The 18,597-nt window shown below is 35.9% G+C and overlaps 2 protein-coding genes, 1 long non-coding RNA gene and 1 other non-coding gene across 4 annotated transcripts; 2 read left to right on the top strand and 2 right to left on the bottom strand.

Moving 5' to 3' along the window:
- Positions 1-368: 368 nt before the first annotated feature.
- On the top strand, positions 369-1,952 carry LOC127905892 (uncharacterized). The gene is made up of 2 exons (XR_008060396.1): positions 369-506; positions 613-1,952. It is a non-coding gene; the product is annotated as an uncharacterized LOC127905892 (long non-coding RNA).
- LOC7475964 (probable serine/threonine-protein phosphatase 2A regulatory subunit B'' subunit TON2) lies at positions 1,546-7,229 on the bottom strand. Its single transcript, XM_024611408.2, has 12 exons — positions 6,865-7,229; positions 6,484-6,575; positions 6,156-6,218; positions 5,955-6,053; positions 5,492-5,650; positions 5,308-5,379; positions 5,037-5,169; positions 4,306-4,370; positions 3,445-3,520; positions 2,840-2,941; positions 2,527-2,719; positions 1,546-2,126 (listed from the first exon to the last, which is right to left on the bottom strand). The coding sequence occupies exons 1-12, from the start codon at positions 7,001-7,003 to the stop codon at positions 1,889-1,891; spliced, it is 1,431 nt and encodes a 476-aa protein (XP_024467176.1). The 5' UTR covers positions 7,004-7,229; the 3' UTR covers positions 1,546-1,888.
- On the bottom strand, positions 2,255-2,369 carry LOC112329043 (small nucleolar RNA snoR104). Its single transcript, XR_002984538.1, has one exon. It is a non-coding gene; the product is annotated as a small nucleolar RNA snoR104 (small nucleolar RNA).
- Positions 7,230-12,049: 4,820 nt separating the features above from the next.
- LOC7475379 (GTP-binding protein OBGC, chloroplastic) lies at positions 12,050-17,104 on the top strand. Its single transcript, XM_002315529.4, has 7 exons — positions 12,050-13,158; positions 13,659-13,932; positions 14,407-14,698; positions 14,837-14,996; positions 15,835-15,943; positions 16,422-16,519; positions 16,753-17,104. The coding sequence occupies exons 1-6, from the start codon at positions 12,083-12,085 to the stop codon at positions 16,494-16,496; spliced, it is 1,986 nt and encodes a 661-aa protein (XP_002315565.2). The 5' UTR covers positions 12,050-12,082; the 3' UTR covers positions 16,497-16,519; positions 16,753-17,104.
- The last annotated feature ends 1,493 nt before the right edge of the window (positions 17,105-18,597 follow it).

Below are 18,597 nucleotides of genomic sequence, written 5' to 3' on the forward strand. Positions count from 1 at the left end.
AGTGGTGGCTATGGAGGAGGTAGAGATTATAGGGCTGTAATTAATTGAGAGGCCGTTGATACCACGCCAACAACACACTGATAGTATTTACCTGAAATAAAGGAATTCATGCTTTCATTATATTTCTTGTTATCCTTCTGTTAACATGCACGTAGCTTTATATAGACTAACTACCTTCTAAATGGTTCTGAGAACCTTCAGCATGCAGGCTGTGTGATTAACTGCCATGCAGTATTTTATGGAGTGCATATGGGTTACTAAATGAAACGGTGAGTATGGGTTATATAACGGCTACTATATTTTTGAATTCATGATAGGAGTTTGTTCTTCCTCCTATTCCAATTCGTCTTCAGCTGGTAACATTCATCTTGCCTCCTCTCTTTTTGTTGCAAGCCTTGGACTCAAGTCCGATGCTCAGTCAGGACAGCTTGGTGTTGAAGACAACTTCTTGAACGGTTGCAACCTTTTTTGCGTGGTTGGGCCAACACGATTTGGCATGAGCTAAGGTACACAATTTAAATACAATTGCATCACTTTCAGGCTTTCAACTTCATCTGTAAGATAATGTAAAATTTACGTTAACATTCTAGTGAGAATAAAATGTCCTGGTAGATGTTTTGCAGGAAGCGTCTTACCATGGAAACATATGACTCAGTGGTTGAGTACAACCAAAATAGCCACAACTAACGCCACAGACACAGCTATAACTTTCCCAAACAAACCCCAAGTGTGCAATGTAATTTGGCTCATTTCTGTCTTTAGCCTTGTTGCATTTGGAGGAGCACTGAAGCTATGAAGCTATGCTAGGAGCCTTACTGGCTGAGGCATCAAGACTTCTTATGATTGAAAGTCGTTTGTGGTTCGTGTGAACTTCTCCGTGATAATTTTGCAAGCATTTGCTCAATTGCATGAATAATCATCATATAGGTAGCTCCGTTGTTGCTGGAGAATGAGCCAAATTTTGTGGATAAAGATGCTCAACTGGGGGTGGAATTTGAGTTGGAACATGGAGATACAATGCCGAGGATCCTGCCAGTGGTAAAGCAGGAAGCAAAGTTCTCTTGGAAAGGATGCAGAAATGATGTGCTGGTCCTACCAAGCATGATCAGCAGATGCATTGAGTGCAGCTTCTCAATGATTTCCGGTGGAATGGGCTGCTCTTCTTTGTTTTGAGGAAGGTGGGGAAGGAAGGGGTCGGGCTTTCAGTGTACATCTTTCCTTTTCTTTCTTTCTTTCTTTATTTTTTGGCTTGAACTCTCGATCTAAACATCTCATGGTTGGTTTAAGCTGGCTGTCCTTGTAAGGAAGGATCATTTCATAAAGAATACCATTTGCCAAGCAAAGACAGACTGATTATAAGGTAAAAAAGTAATTGTTAGAATCCTGAAAGAGATCCCAGGTAGTGGCCAGATCCTGTACGCAAAGAAGTGCATGGATGTGGATCCCATCTGCCTCTGGAAACGGGAGAATCTGAGACATGCGAGTCAGCGTATTCTGAAAGAACCCCCCATGCAATGTAAGGTTTTAGTTTGTGCAATTTGACAGTTGAACAATGAATAGGCATCAGCTCTTTCTGTATTCTGACTCAAGAAATTGGAGAGCACTAGCTTTCTTTTCTGATAGTTCTTTATTTCTGACAGGGGCATCTCTACTTTTGTCAACCTAGTATTTCTACTTAGTAGGGGCCAAAAGGAAAAAGAAACTTCCTCTCGGAACAGTCTGTTATACTGCCAGCTCGTCACTGTCAGAATGCATCAATTGTTACAGCTTTTTACATGACATTAGCTCATAAAAGCACACATCAAACAATACATTCCCTCTGAATCCCAAGGAAAGAAACGGATTTGTGTTAGTGCATGAATGGCTTCTAGATAGCAGCAGATCACTGTCACTCTTCTTCTGGTTCTTCCTCTTCCTGGAGAAGATTTTCTCTATTATCATGTGCCCAAAAACCACGCACATCTATAAGCATGCTGGCTACAGTCCCTCCTTGTTTGCAAGCTAGCAGATCAGCGAGTGTAATCCTCAATGGGTCAGCTGGCTTGACCATGTCCCATATTTCATCCCTCACATCCTCAATGCACAATTCATAGTTACCGCCCTCGATCCATTTCTGGTGTACATCTCTGTTTGACAAGTAAAAAACTTGTTTAAGTGGGACGATGTTTATACCAACAGCTGAAACTGTAAAAATCAAAAGGACCAGTGGATGGTAACTGTGATCTTTATGTGCCTTTCAATCTAATATCTAGGTTCATGTCTCTGAACATTTGAGGCTTGCAGAATTGCTTAAGCACTACAAGCAGGAAACCACAGAGTTTTCTCTAGGAAGGTTGTATCAGGTAGCTCTCAGCTTTTAGATGCTCCCTTTCTTTACTTCCATGTTGTTTTAAAATTGGTTGCTCGTGATGAAAATTGAAGTTTCACAAACTCGCTCTTAGCAACCAAAGAAGACAAAAATAAAAACAAACATGAAAATTGAAGCAATGCAGTTCAGGCTAATTTAAATGCTGAAAGAATGTTCACCTGAAAAGTGAGTGAATATCAGGAGTGATGAGAAATCCCCGTCCACTAAGATCAAGACAACGAAATAAATATGTCAACCCTTCAGGAGTGTCTTTGTTTTCTAATGCCAAAACAAAGTCAAGAAAACTTTCAAAGTCCATCTCCCGAGTATTCCCTCCACCACCTTTTCCACGGCGGACATGCTCATCATACACTATCAAAAGCATAACAAACACGGAATGGAGACAATAATCTCAGGGGAAATTACATTCTGAAGATAAGAAACCAAAAGGTCTAGCATTACAGATTCTGATAGGAGAATAAGAACTCCTACCTCTCTCAATAAAGATTCCTGTCAGCGTACCATCTGCATATTCTCCAAGTTCTTGCTTGCTCAGTGTTCCATTCATATCTTTATCAAGGGCAAGGAACATATCTACAGAGGAATGAACCGTGATTAGATACACAACTAAGACTCAACCTCATGCTCCAAGCCAAATCACAATATTTCCTGAAACTTGGATCATCAAATCTACACCTTGTAAACTCATAGTCAATCGTTCTGCATCACTAACCACTAGCAATTTCAATCGATGTACCTTGTAGAAATAGTCAACAGGTGAACCTCAAGAGAGTTTACATTCACTTCTTTCTTTCCTCTGCCCTGGACTCTCAGCTATTATCAATCATTTACTCATATATTGCCTACCTCTTTTGTGATGTTTATCATAATCTTATGTCATTACCACTTGATAATTTGATGATTATCAAACTGCACTGATCTCTATTTAATGCTTAATCACAAAGTTGAGAAGGCTTGTAAATGAATGCACGCACACATCAAACCATCACAAAAAAAAACAACTAAATAAACAGACAACAGTTTAGTAGTAGTTTGGACGAGAATAAAAAAGGACAATAAAAATTCAAACCACTCACCACATATGCGTTGTGCGGATGTCAAAGAAAACCAATTTTCAGCTTGCTCACTGTCAGTGACTTCCTCCTCACTTTCCTATTTATAGACAAAGGTTACAATGAAAACTTAGATTCCAACCAAGATGTATGGGGTTATTCACACACAGTACTGTCTTGCACTTCTTTAACTGGATGTAGAGAATGGAATAGGCATACTATAATGCATTTAAGCACTAATTATTTATCAGATAAAGAAAGCAGGAAAGAACTGGGCATTTGTATTCCCTTGTAACAAGCAACGACAACATTCAAGTCAATTATATTTCTAAGAAAATCATCTCTAGGCAAACAAGTTCTATTTCTAGCATTCTATAGTAAAATGACTTGGAAAGATGTAGCAAGATTTTTGTTTTCAATATTGGAAGTAAAGTAGTGGATGGAATTTGAAAGTAAAAAATCTACGTATCTGAAAGGATTCCTTAGCTGTGTGTATTCTGATAGGATTGTATTCCTTAGATGTATCTGTTAGTTAGTTCCTGACTTATCTTATGTACAACTCATGTATATATATATATATATACACTACACAAAATACATCAATGAGACCTACCTGATTTTCCTCCACATTTCTATGTTTCAACTTTCATGATGTCAAGAAAGAAGATCCTAAATTCCCGCAATCTTTTCATTTAGTTTCTTCTTAAATCATATTGGCATAGTCACAGAGTCGTGAAAGAAGGGGGGAAGGCAGGAAAAGGGACAAAACAAATGGAGAACTAGTAAAGGAATTTAGTGTCAGAAAAAAACCAGCAGGTGTAAAACAAATATCAATTGTTTATCCATGCGACTAGAAAATTCAAAACATATAAATCTATAACCCACCTGGTGCAATTCCATTAATTCCTGGAGACAGTTGCTAAGAAGCACCTTCTTTATGCAGGCTTTCCCTGTAAAGAAAACTAACTGTCAACTATTATGAAAAGCCAGTTGAAAAGGAAGTTCAGAATACCTTAAAAATAACCATAATCTTACAAAGAGGAAAACCAGACAGAGAAAAGTAACAATTAGACCATTTAAATCTTTACCCACGTTTCCCCACCATTCACAATTACAAGAATTTCCATAATCCATACATTAAACTAACATCTTTTAAAGGGCAGATCAATATATGTGTCTGTTTCCCTTTCAGGCCCCGAAAGATTATGCAACTCACTCTTCAAACATTTAGGTGATTGATGTTATCTTCAGCTTATCAAGTTATTTGCAGTAACTTATTATCAGCCTTGGTCATCAGCAAAATGATAACATCTAATGTTAGAATGACTTCAAAATTTGAAACCCCATCCTCACTAAAGTTTGATTTCAAGCGTTTATTTAGCTAGTTAAGAGGAGACCGTGAAGTATATGTACCAAAAAGTAAATTCATACTCTATATTCTAATAAAACATTTAAAGAGAACCCACAGATTGTGGTAATAAGCAAACATATGATATTACTGTAACAATCAAATATCAAGAATTATTGCATGAATTAAAGGGGAAATAAATTATCATTATTGAATAACTGAAAAAGGAAAAAACTCTGCTATAGTAAAAGGGGGTAACCATGCAAACCTCGCCTATGAGGATCACAAAAGAAGAAGAATTTGTGAGCAGCTATGCGACAATACATTTGAATAAATGCAGCAGGCATATCCTGTAGTTGTGCTAAATTAGGGATAAGACCTCGTATGTAAGCCTCCATTTCCTGAAATAGAACAAAGTAGTCCTTGTTTTATACAAAAGATTGTAAAAGTGAATTACTATAAATGTGTTCATAAAGATCTAATAGTAGGAAGACCCAATAGCCAAATGTGGTGTTAAAAAAAAATGCATAAAGTCATACATGAGGCTGAAGAAATCCATCAGAATCCTCGTCAAGCTCACTCATATCGATTCTGGCCTGTGTAAGAGAAACCTGAATAACAATGAACAGTAATCAGCGCTCAAAAGAAAAGGATTAACTTCAATAGAGAGATAACGGAAAGAAAGTTGTGAATAATAGCATGGTCCCAAAAAGCCCTACTCACAGTGCGCATCACATAAAGGTAAAATGGTAAAATAGCAATTCTTCCAGATTCATCCTTTTCAAACTTCATGAAATTAGATGGGCTGAAAAAGCGCCGGCATTTGGGGCCTATTTGCTCTGTACATACCGAAGCTATGTGACAAAAATCTTCATAATTCATCTACAACATGATAATCCAGAAGATAAGTTTGGTTAAAGTGAAAAAAAATTATTAGGTTATAGAGTAAAACATCGTGGAACAAATCTAGCCTAACAAATGTAAATAGCAAAAATAAGTGCCAAGGCATCATGTAGTATGTTACCAATGTTTAGCATAACTTGTCATTATCTGATAATGCTAAGCTAGGACATTCTTCAATGAAAACAAGTACAGATTTTAGTAACTGAAATATAGAAATCTGCCAAGCACATTAACAACATTTGGTATGATACAAAAACAGACTGGCACGGCAAGTCTCACAAACCTTTTCTGCACCAGTGGCATCATCAATCACACAATTTTCTCTCAAGCAAACCCACATTGCATCGAGATCATCCGCATTAAGTAAAAGATCTGATTGTTTCTGCAAGAATTGAGTTTATCATGTTACCAATAAAGCAGACCAGCATCTGCTTAGGCCACCAAAAAGTAACAAGTATAACAAGCAGAAGGGTTAACACAGTACCTTCAAAAACCGATATTTTGCCAGCCTCTGGACTCTATGACTTATTGATCCTTCTTCAGGTTTCTAAGTAAAGAAAACATGAAAACGGATATAAGAAAATCAGCAAATAATAAGGGGAAACACAAAATACCATCATAATAAACAAGTCAAGATCTAAGCTTCCAATCAATAAAACTCTTCCATTCCATCTAAAACAAGTGAAACCCAGAATTTATTTAGTAAATCCTTAAACAGAAGAACGCACCAAAATTAAAGTTGTAAAGTAACAGCCTTGTATCTAGTTATTAAATAGTTTAAAATCAAAAGAAAAGGGCTTCCAGCAACATGCCTTCTTGTAGAAACTTGGTATTGTGCCACCTTCAGCACTCTTTTGTTGCTTCTCTTTGAAAATATCTAGCAATATTCTCTTCGTCTCAAGCTCTACAATCCCAGCGAAAATAAACCAAGTTAGATTTTAATTTTTAGAAACCCAAATATATCTTTGAAGAAAATAACTAATTAGCCTTAATCAACCTATAAATCATCAATCAAAGTAATAGTACAAATCATGCAAACACTGAGAACTCTGATTACAAAATTAAGCAAACAACATTTCACATTGATCGTTATATAAGTACAGTCACAGCTCTAATCTTGCTTCAATTCCATAAACAATTAACAAAAATATACAATTAAGAATAAAAATTAGCTAAGATAATAAGAAACGGACCCATAAGAGCTTCAGATCCGAGCCCGGCACCGGATCCGATGAACCGGCGGAGGTTACGGACCCAAAGCATTGACGAAGCCGGCGGGATTCTCCTCTGAGCTGCCTCGTGGCTCTCGCCATCGCTAGACCCACTGTACATGGCCAAATTACAGTAATCCAAGTTGTCTCGGGAGAGTTCGGAGTTCAAATCGGCGAGTTAAGACACTAGAATTACGTGCATTGCTGATTTGGAAACCAAAGACCCTACTTGTCTCTCTCTCTCTTTCTATCTGGTTTTTCGATTTGTTAGCTTCTTCTGTTAGATTCAAAAGTAACGAAGAGACGGAGTTTTTCTTTAAAGTGTTGTTTTTTTTTTATGTGGAAATCGAAATTAAGTACAGTTTGAGAGGATTTGACACTGTAATAAGATTATGATTTGAAAAAAAGATATTTTATAAAAAGAATTGTAAGTTATTTAAAAATATATATATTTAATTAAAATTATGGTTAAAATTGAAGTTGAATAAAAATTAATTTAATGTGTTTGGTTATTAATATTTTTTATAATTTGTTGAGCGTGTAACAATATCATGTAAAATATCATTAGAAATAAAATTGAGATTGCAATTAAATTTTACAAATGCTATATCATTATGGAATTTTCTTCTAATATAATTATGTAGTGTCATTGAATAATGTTAAACGCTAGTTTTTTTGAAAAAAACACAATGCCTAAGAAATTTTGTTGGATTTTTTTTATTTTACTGGGTCGAACCTAATCCAATGCATTTAGGTTGGGGCTGGAACTCGTCCGGGTCATGAACAGTAGATACGCTCTCCACTGTTGATGTGAACAGTGGAGAACTGAATTAATTCGCATGAACAGTGGAGCATCAGCATAAAAATTTTGCTTTTGTTAAGTTGCGGTCAATTTAAGTGGATCCAACCAAAACAAAACTCATTTTTTAACTTAACTAAATATTAATATTTGTAGTTGACTGTGAACCTCAGCCGCGGCCTCAATGTCAAACGGGCACTTAAATATTTGGTGTGCGGTTTAGGGTGTGTTTGGAAACTCAAACCGTGTTTTCAAAAATTTTAATTTTGTTTTGTTTAAAAGAAATTTTTTATATATATTTTTAAATTTTTTTGATGTGCTAATATCAAAAATATTTTTAAAAAAAAAAATTTTATTTTGATATATTTTTAAGCAAAAAGTAGTTTTAACGGCACCACTATCACACTTCCAAATAAACTTTTAATTTATTTTTTATTAAAATTAAAAAAAAAATTATATTTTTAAATTGTTTTTTGATAGAATAGCATAAAAGATAATTTTTTTAAAAAGAAATATATATATTATTTTAATATATTTTTAAATAAATATTTTTAAAAGTAATTGTTTAAATCTCAAACGTTACCTGCAAGTTTTTCAAATGTTGATTAAGTCCTGATATTTAACCAATTATACTTAAACACCCCAACATTTATGGTATTATCTATTATGCCATTCTACTTTGATTAATAAATTTTATGGTTTAAATGTCATAACAATTATTTTCCCCTGGCATAAACTTAAAAAACTACAAATTGTTAATTTTATTGATCCTACCTTGTTTGCAATTATTTTCATGGGAAAAAAAAGTGACAAATCATGTGGTTCTAAATATAAAAAAAGTTAATCTTACCGAATTAACAAAAAAGAAAGAAAGAAAAGAAGTGAGGTGATGTTATCATTGAAACACTACGGGGGTATTTAGAGTATGGTAATGATTGTTTTTTAAAGTGTTTTTTACTTGAAAATACATTAAAATAATTTATTTTTAAAAAAATTATTTTTAACATTAGCACATCAAAATAATATGAAAATATCAAAAAATATTAATTTAAAACAAAGAAAAAACTTAAAAATTTCAAATTTTTTTAAAAAAATTTTATAATACAAAAACAAATAAATCCTATATATATATATACACACACACTTAATGGATTACAACAAAGTTTTTGTGTGTATTGCTTCGAGGTGGCTTAGATGTTTGATTCTGACTTGGGTTATGTTGATGTTGTTTTTTGGAGTGATTTTATGGCGTTGTATTCTTTGTTTTTCGTTGTATATGTGTGGATTGTCTAATTATTTAAAATGTTTTTTATTTAAAAATTATTTTTAATATTAGAACATATAAAAAAATAAATCAATTAATTTAAAATAAAATAAAATAAAAATTTTTTAATTTTTTTAAATACTTGAAAAACAATAGCTAGGCCTCTATAAAAAATAAAAAAATAATTGTATTTAAGTTTCTACGTACAAAATCACATCGTTATAATTTAATCGGATGTCCTAAAGAAGTCTATAATCTTTCTCCCACTGCAAACTAGGGGTGAGCAAAACCGGTTCGGTCCGGTTTTTTACTAAAAAACTAACCAAAATCAAATTTTTTAAAACTTAAAAATTCAAACCGAAACTGAACCGAAACCGAACCGAAACCGGTTCAAACCGACCGGTTTCGGTTCGGTTCGGTTCGGCTTTTTAACAGAAAAACCTGTATTATGATTTTTTTGGGCTTTTTGGGCTTTCTAATGGGTTTTTTGATGGGCTTTCTAATAGGCTTGTAATTAATGTAAATATTATCTAATTTTATTACAAAATTCTATAATATATTTAATATTTTTTGTCACTAAATATTCATTTATATTAAATTATTAGTGCTAATATTGTGTTTAATATGTTGCAAGTCTTTCTAATATTTGTGTTTTGGAGTTTGGACTTCTCATGCATCAAAGTTTAAATAACACACACCAAATTTAAATTTAAATTACAAAGCATTGTCTTCAAAAGGGCTTAAAAAAACAACAAATAACATTATCATAAAAAATAAAACACTTCATGCAAAAAATATAAATCTTCATTGTGCACATCATCCCAATCAAAAAGCACATCAAAATGACAAGAACATTGCAGTTTTATTCCGTAATACCATTGACATCAAAACCTGAAAATCAAGATAAAAAATTATAACATGATAAAATAAATTAGAATATGTAAAAATAAAAGGTAGTTTTTTACCATCAAAGTAACTTTTGAACTAATTATCATCCGTTACTAAATGTAACTTTCCACCAAATTCTACAAAATAAAAAATTAGACATGTTAGATGATTGCAAACAATTTAATTAATAAATTACAAAATAAAATGTGCAAGTTTATTAAAAAAAAATTACCTGACTCAAGGTTTTCGTAAGTTGGAGAAGTGGTTGATGTTGGTGTAGTGCCCGTGGATGAAGCATTTTGAATTTGAGTAGTTTCCATCCTGTTATTACATAATGAAAACATGTTAAAAACCCATAATTTATAATAGACTTAAATGTCAGGCAAAAAAAAAAATGGAAAGTAATATCAGCCAAAACATCTGCCAATCCTAAGTTCACTGCCAACCAATCCTAAGTTCACTGCCTAAGTTCACTACCAAGTGCCAACCAATCCTAAGTTCACTACTTCACTGCCTAAGTTCACTGCCATCTGCCAACCATCAAATTGTCCTTGAAATTCTGATTAACAGTCTATTTCGAGATGCAATAAGAACAAATTTACATCCTATATTATAAAAGCAATAGATTCTTAGTCATAGAAACCAGTTTTGAAGACAATCCTAACAATGTCTGTGCAAAATAAAACATGCTGCCAAACATAACCAATTTCACAACATCTATATCTTTTCCTTCCAACCAACATCAAAACAAAAGAGGAAATCACACAATGCTTTTCCAGAACTTGAACTGTAAAGATGGCAACCAGAAAAATCCAATAGCAATTTCAATGCTGTGAAGAGACATATGATGAGAAATCAACAAACAATCAGGAAACAGCAACAAAAGAAAAACATCATGCAACTCCCAAATACTAATACACCCTAATTTTGAAGAAAAAAAAATTAAATACACATAAAACAGAGTAACACACTGCAGCAACAAACCCAAAATGATTGACAAAGAACAGGGAAACAAAATACAAAAACAAACTAAAAGAACCAATAAACTAAATAAAAAGGAAAAAAATAAAAATAGAGATTGACAGAAAAAAGAAAATCATACCTGTGCGAGTTAGGACACGATTCAATTTCGGGTGTGAAAGGCAACTTGAGGCAGCAACATAACAGACTTTATGGTCTCAAACCAGCCCGCAGGTTGATCATGTTTTCCCTTCAAACACAGAGTTTGTTTTTTTCATCACACAGCAAGAAACAATTTGAAAAAATAATATGAAAAATGGCATAGTTATAAAAATCAACAAAAAATACACAGAATGCTCAAACATTGATTTTTTTTGTAAGGATATACTAAAAAATACACAGAATCACAAAGCATATGTTAAAAAAAAAAACAGAGATTGACAAAAAAAAATCATACCTGGTGTGAGTTGGGACGCGATTCAAGTTTGGGTGTGAAAGAGGGAGGGACTGGTTCGCTAGATTTGAACTCTGTAGATTCGGTGTGCCGGTGTGGTGTGTGCCGTGCGACTCGTGGTCGTGTGGGAGAGAGATGTGGCTGACTGGCTACTGGCTAGGTTGTTTGTTTTGAAGAAGAAGATGGTATGGGAGAGCCAGAGAGGGATATGGATGAAGAATCGAAGATGGATTAACTTGATTTTGTGATTCTGTGAGTGAGAGTGTGGATTGTGAGGTGCGGTTGTGAGGATTGAGGGAGCGACTGCAAGGAGTTGCTGGAGAGGAAAGAATCTAGGGTTAATTAGGTTTTAGAAATTAGAAAGTGTTTTTTTTTTTTCATATTTATAGTACCCCTTAAACCGAACCGGTTCGGTTCGGTTGGGGTTTTGCCGGTTTCCGGTTTCGTAAACCGAAACCGAACCGAACCGAAAATTTTAACAAAAAAATAATCGGTTTTTTTTTTCGGTTCGGTTTTTTTGGTTGTTTTTTTTTCCGGTTTACTCGGTTTCTCGGTTTTTTTGCTCACCCCTACTGCAAACACATTTTGGGTAGATTATGCTTGTCGACAATTTACCCTTGGATGTAAGAAAATATCTCCTGCAACTGGAGGGTCACTCTTCGAAGCCTTACATGTAGAGACACAAGAATTAGTCAATTAAGGGCTATTTGGACACAATTCCAAAGTAGAGGATCTATTTTTACCAGATGTACAAGTAAAGGGACGGAATTCAGCCCATAAAAAAGAAAATTATAAACCGAGGGACAAACAGGATCGATATCCAGTAAGCACGGAAATGGCTTCCATATCCACAATAACCACCTCCTCCTTTCTTTCTCTCCAAGCAATTTCCCGCCCTAAATCCCCAAAATCTAACCCTATCCCTAGCAAAGCCTCACCAAGAAACCCTAATTCCAACCGAAACCGCAAGCTCAAACCTCAAAAGGCCAAATTCAAATCCCCGCCTCAGACAATCACTTCCACCGCCGGAGAAGCCACTAGTTACACTTGCTTACCTCCTCTAGAAGACTTCACAGTCCCGTCGTTGAACCTCGGATCTAGACCACCAGAAGAAATCAAGCTCTCTGATGCTAATGTAGTCAAACAGGATAGTGACAGTGAATCGCAGCGTTTTGGGACCGAAGATGGAATGGATGGTGATTTACGTGTGGATTACGGGCGATTTGAAGTTAATACACATTTCGAAGAGGAAGAGGAAGAGGACGCGGATTATGAGTATGAAAGCGAGGAGGAGGAGGAGGAGGAAGAAGAAACAGTGAATGGCAAAAGTGTTAATAGTTATAATAGTGATGGTTTTTATGAAGGAGAAGAGTTGGGGGAGTTTGCTGACGGAGAGAATGTGAGTTTGTCAGATTTCGAGGGTGAAGAAGAAGGTGTGAAGGAGAAGGGAGTGCCGGCTGTAATGCGGTGTTTTGACCGGGCGAAAATCTATGTCAAAGCCGGAGATGGTGGGAATGGAGTGGTGGCTTTTCGGCGCGAGAAATTTGTGCCACTGGGAGGACCGTCGGGAGGGGATGGAGGGAGAGGAGGGAACGTGTATCTAGAAGTTGATGGCTCGATAAATTCTTTATTGCCATTTAGGAATAGAGTGCATTATAGGGCGGGGAGAGGGTCTCACGGTCAAGGGTCATGCATGGGTGGAGCGAAAGGAGAGGAAATCGTGGTGAAAGTGCCGCCGGGGACGGTTGTTAGGGAGGCTGGGAATGAGGAGGTTTTGTTGGAGTTGTTGTCTCCAGGACAAAGGGCTTTGGTTTTGCCTGGTGGGAGAGGCGGGAGAGGGAATGCTGCATTTAAGTGTGGGAGTAATAAGGTACCTAGGATTGCCGAAAATGGTGAAGAGGGTTCGGAAATGTGAGTATATTTTTAATTGTGACTTGTGTTTTACCATTATGTGTTTTGGCTGCCTTTTATTGGTTGCCTTTTGAATTGTGTTGTGATTGTGTGTGTGCTATAAATTGTGTCTTCTTAAGCCTTTGAAATTATTTGTTAGCTTAGCGTTGTTGTTCCAATGGGTTTCGTAGTACTATGATTTATTTTGGTTGATCTTGCTTTGATTAAAGTGATCGTGATGAGAATGGTGACGGCTCAGTAGAATATAAATTTTGAACTGTAGCTGGTCTTGTTCTTTCTGCTAACGTTCTGCATTTTGTAATGTGCTGGACTTGGTTTGTTTTCGTTGTGGTTTATCTAATGCGGCATGCCTATGAATTTTATGGTTGATTAAAGCGTCAAGGTCAATACGATAAAGTTGTTAAATCTCATAGTTCGTCGGGCTTAAGGGATGTAGCTATATGTTCTGGAAGAGTTTGTTTTGATACGTGCTCATTAGAATTAATGTCATGCATGAACAGGTGGTTGGAGCTGGAGCTAAAGCTGGTCGCTGATGTTGGAATAGTGGGTGCTCCAAATGCTGGGAAAAGCACACTTTTGAGTGTCATAAGTGCTGCACAGCCAGCAATAGCGAATTATCCTTTTACTACTCTGCTTCCTAACCTGGGTGTAGTTTCATTTGATTATGACTCTACAATGGTAGTAGCAGACCTTCCAGGTTTACTTGAAGGAGCACATCGGGGTTTTGGCCTAGGTCACGAGTTTCTACGACACACAGAAAGGTGTTCTGCCCTGGTACAGGCTTTCTATCATGAACTGCAACTAATTTAATGATGCAATTTATAGAGATATTCATTTTCCTGTTGTGATTGTAACAGTAAAATTATTCTACTTTGAGCTTGTCATGTTATGTTTCACTTCCTTACCTTATTCTATAAGATTCTCTATCCTCAAGTCTTTGGGTCACTGGAAATGACATGACGTGCAAAATGTTTTTCTGATATTTGTGTCAGTGACTCTATGCATGATGTAAGAAGATAAAAATTTGGTTCATGTTGATGAAAACAGCAGTGATTTTAAAGAGAGCTCATGAATGATAATTGAAGTGATGGTAACAATGTGATCCATATCTACTATCTCTTCACCCATGGTTCTATTATTTTCCTTCATTCCTTATCTTTTACATGAAGGATATTTGGATGGGTCTCACCCTCCTATTATTTGTTTGATATTTCAACTGACGGAATCTACATTGTTTTGGACTCCCAGGTACATGTTGTTGATGGATCTTCACAGCAGCCAGAATTCGAATTTGATGCTGTTCGTCTTGAGCTGGAAATGTTTAGTCCTGAACTTGCGGAGAAGCCTTATGTAGTTGCCTATAACAAAATGGACCTTCCAGAGGCATATGAAAACTGGCAGTTATTCAAGGAAAAGCTAGAAGCACGTGGGATTGAGACTTTTTGCATGAGTGCTGTCAAGAGAGAAGGGACACATGAAGTGATTTGTGCTGCTCATAAGCTTCTGCAAGAAAGTAAAGAAGCCAATAAGGGGTCTGAAGGTCAAATTTCTACTTTCGATTTAAAAAAAAAAATTGACTTTAATATGGCCTATTGATCATGCTAGAGTACTCAAAATTATGTTGCATATCCATTATTTTCAACCCTACAATGTCTTGAAGAGTTTTCATCTGTGTTAGGTTGGACCCATCCGATAAATTTGAATCATGTAGCTGATATGGTACAAAGGCAGCGAAGAGCTCCTATTAATGACTTTGAAATCTCTTATGACAATGCGTCTAAAACATGGCAAGTAGTTGGGGCTGGATTGCAACGTTTTGTTCAGATGACAAATTGGCGGTGGGCTATGAACTTCTCACTCTGATTACTTCTCACTATATTTTTCAGTCGCCTCTTTTCTTGAGTTAGCATCTTTGGTCGATAATGGTCAAATATGATTTCAGATTATACTGTATGTATTGATGTGTTTTCTGTCTGGACATATGTAACTCTCCCAGTAAACCTAGCAAAGTAATGCTGACTGAGTTAGGTTTCAGTCCAGATACAGGAAGGGTGCAAAATCCACACACACCATTTTTTTTACTGGAATCTCAAATAGAATTTTCTTATTCTGTTTTCTATCTTGGCCAATGGATTACCATACCACAAACCTGCATTGTTTACCTGGTTTGGTTATTTCAGTTGACATGAACATTTGTGGTTGCTAGTATCCGTTCCAATGATTAGGCTCACTAGAACATTGCCAGAATGAATGGAACTTGTTACAAATCATCAGCGAATGGTTAACTTTGATAGTGTGCTATTCTCATTTCTGTATTATTGTTTGCCTTTTTAGTTGCCTGCTTTTTATTAGGATACTATGGGTTGGAAAAAAATCTCCATCTTGTTTTAATAACTTGGATTTATTCAACTGCTTCTATTTTCTACTAAGAATCAATTTTCTCCTGTTTTGTTTGTAGATTTACATCTATGATTTGGTTGCTACTCTAGGATAGGACATAGTTTGCCCGAACTTGAATGCTTGTGCATGATCATTACTCCATGCCATACTTGTCAGTTTCCATTAGATCTGGCATATTCTGGAATACATATCTTGCATTTTTGAGATAATATCCTTTCCTTCTGGTTGTCTTACTCCATTTTGCATCTGAAGTATTTAATGCATAATTTTGAACAGGTATAAAGATTCTGACACAAGATTCCAACATGTGTTGGAGGCTTGTGGCGTGAACAAGTCACTCTTGAAGATGGGAGTCAAGGAAGGTGACACTGTGATTGTTGGAGAGGTGCGTGGAGCTTTATATCCTCTCACTGCCAGCATCTTCCCCCTCCCAGTGATGCATCACCTTAGTACCACTCCATGACATCCTTAAACTCTCTCTCTCTCTCTCTCACACACACACACACACACACACATACAGATACGCATGTGCTCAAAGTATGTTTTCTCTTTGATTCTAGTATGCTAACTTCCATCATGATTAGTTGCCATAGACATCAATGAGACCATGTATTTCAGGTAGTTACATAGTCAAGTTCGAGTCTTTAATTGAAGTACTCAAGCTTGTAACTATTCCAATGGAGATTCCACTTTTCAAGTGGAAAACAACTCATGTTTCTTAAAATATCCTTGCACTCTTTTCTCAAGCCAACCTTGTGTCTCCCTGAAGTTCTTTCTCAATGATTGTCATTGTTGGTAGAACCTCATTCTAACCCATTGTTGGCAGAATTCTGATTGATCATATCCTCTTTAATTCCTTCCAGATGGAAATGGTGTGGCATGACTATCCTCAGAGTTCTGGTCTATCGAAAGTGACCAAATGGCCAGAGTGGAAGTAACCTCCAGTTCTTAATACCAAGAGGTATAGTGACTGAAATTTCTTAGTATTGTGATCATAATGATAGAATACCTACATGGAGCAAAGAAAGTGTGAACACATTTATTTATTGTTCTGCTTGTTGACAAAAATGGGGACTTGTTCAGAGAATAGCAAACCTTTGCCTTGAATATTTGAAAGTAAACCCCTACAATAAAAACATGTCTTCCGGGAAGATGTGATACCAGTGCCTTGTTTCATTCTGGTCTCTGATACAGGATATCTGAAGCTGGAGATTTTGCACCGATCTTTCAAATTAATGGAGTTGCCTCTAGCAAAGGAAAATGTAAGTGGAGTTCAAAGCTCAGGTGGCCCAATCCTGTTGTTGATAATGAGATCTCTTGAGATAGTGAACTTGAATCATAGATTCAGTACAAAGTGCTAGAGGTCAGTGATCAAATCATTTTTTCATTTGTTATAAGCAGGGGCAATTGTTTGGTCAATCATGCTTAAATTGTAATAACTAAATAGGTGGTTTGCGCTACGCTGTGGCCTGGGTTAAATTTTTCGGATGTTCAGGCAAAGTAAGTGCTCTACAAGAAAAAACTGATAAATGGAGATTTGAAATAACCTGATTGAGCTGGAATTATAAATGGGAATTTGAAATAAACTAAGGACACATTAAAATGTTTCGGTCCTATGTACATGGGGAAAGCTTTACATACGCTGGAATTCCATGGATGCACATGAATAGTTTCCCAACAAAAAACCAAGCTTGACTTGTAAACAAAGTGAAAGCTAGAATAGAACAAAAACTTGCTGGAGCAGTTATGGCAGAGCTGCAATTTCCCCGGCTCTGTAATGGGTGCTGGAAGGCAGCCCTTAGGCTCAAGAAACAATCTGTGCAATCCAGCACGAAACAACAAAGCCACAGAACTTGCATTGTCTCATTGCACAGGCTTTAATCAATTTTAGATTAGCAACAAGTGCATATAACGTCAAAGAAATTTGACTAAAAAGCAGAGAAAGAAAAGCTCTGAGAGACCTGGTGCTCTCTTCAAACTGATATCTAGTAACCGAAGTTGAAGTTTTAAAACAATGCAATGTGAGGCAGATACAGATCTTGCAAAAAACAGCTACACATACATACCACAGCTGCAAGCAACGAAAATGTATCTCTACACAACTTCTATACAAAATAGAGGAACCTATCTATTTCTTTGATTATGAGTGAACAAAGGCTAACATAATCAATCTATTGCATCATTAGGTTTTTTTGAGGGGGTGTTTGAGAATGTGATAACGGGTGTTTGTCAAAGTGTTTCTCGTCTAGAAATATATTAAGATAATGTTTTTTTTGAGGGGGTGTTTGAGAATGTGATAACGGGTGTTTGTCAAAGTGTTTCTCGTTTAGAAATATATTAAGATAATGTTTTTTTTTTGTTTTTTTAAAATTGTTTTTGATATTAGCACGTCAAAATCATCCAAAAATACCAAAAAAAAATATATTAATTTGAAGTAAAAAAAAATATTTTTAATTTTTTTATAAAGTCTTTTGAAATGCAAAAATAAATAGGTTTTAATCACGGAAACCATCTCAAAGGTTATAATATAAATAAAATAATGACATAAAAAGAAAAGAAAAAAGAATTCAAACCTAAGACCAAGCATGCAAAAGCATTGTTGCGAAAGTGGCTGGAATGGATACTCTGTTACTAAAGCAAGAACTGATCAATAAAAGAGAGCACCTCCCTCCTAACTAGTAGGAAAAGCAATGAGCAAAAGGTGAAACGTTAGATAGAAACCATTTGAATTTCGAGCCATGCACGACCAGCTAACACAGCAGACCTAATCCAAAGAAAGCAACAGAAAGCCTAAGCTTAACAACGTAATAAAAGCACCCAAAAGAAGAGGGAAAAGGCACGCAACAGGAAAGGAAACGGGAAAAAGGAATTTGGATTTGTATTTAAGAGCGCCTATCAAGGGCCCAGGGTGCCAACACCAACCTCGTTATTCTAGAGGTAGCCTCTTGATAAAAGAGAATGGGAGTTTCCATTCCTTTTGATTCTGATGTGGTGATTGTTCCTTTTCCACGTAGCACTCATGTTCCCATAAACCCTAAT

The sequence above is a fragment of the Populus trichocarpa genome, chromosome 10 (assembly GCF_000002775.5).
Source record: "Populus trichocarpa isolate Nisqually-1 chromosome 10, P.trichocarpa_v4.1, whole genome shotgun sequence".
NCBI lineage: Eukaryota > Viridiplantae > Streptophyta > Magnoliopsida > Malpighiales > Salicaceae > Populus > Populus trichocarpa.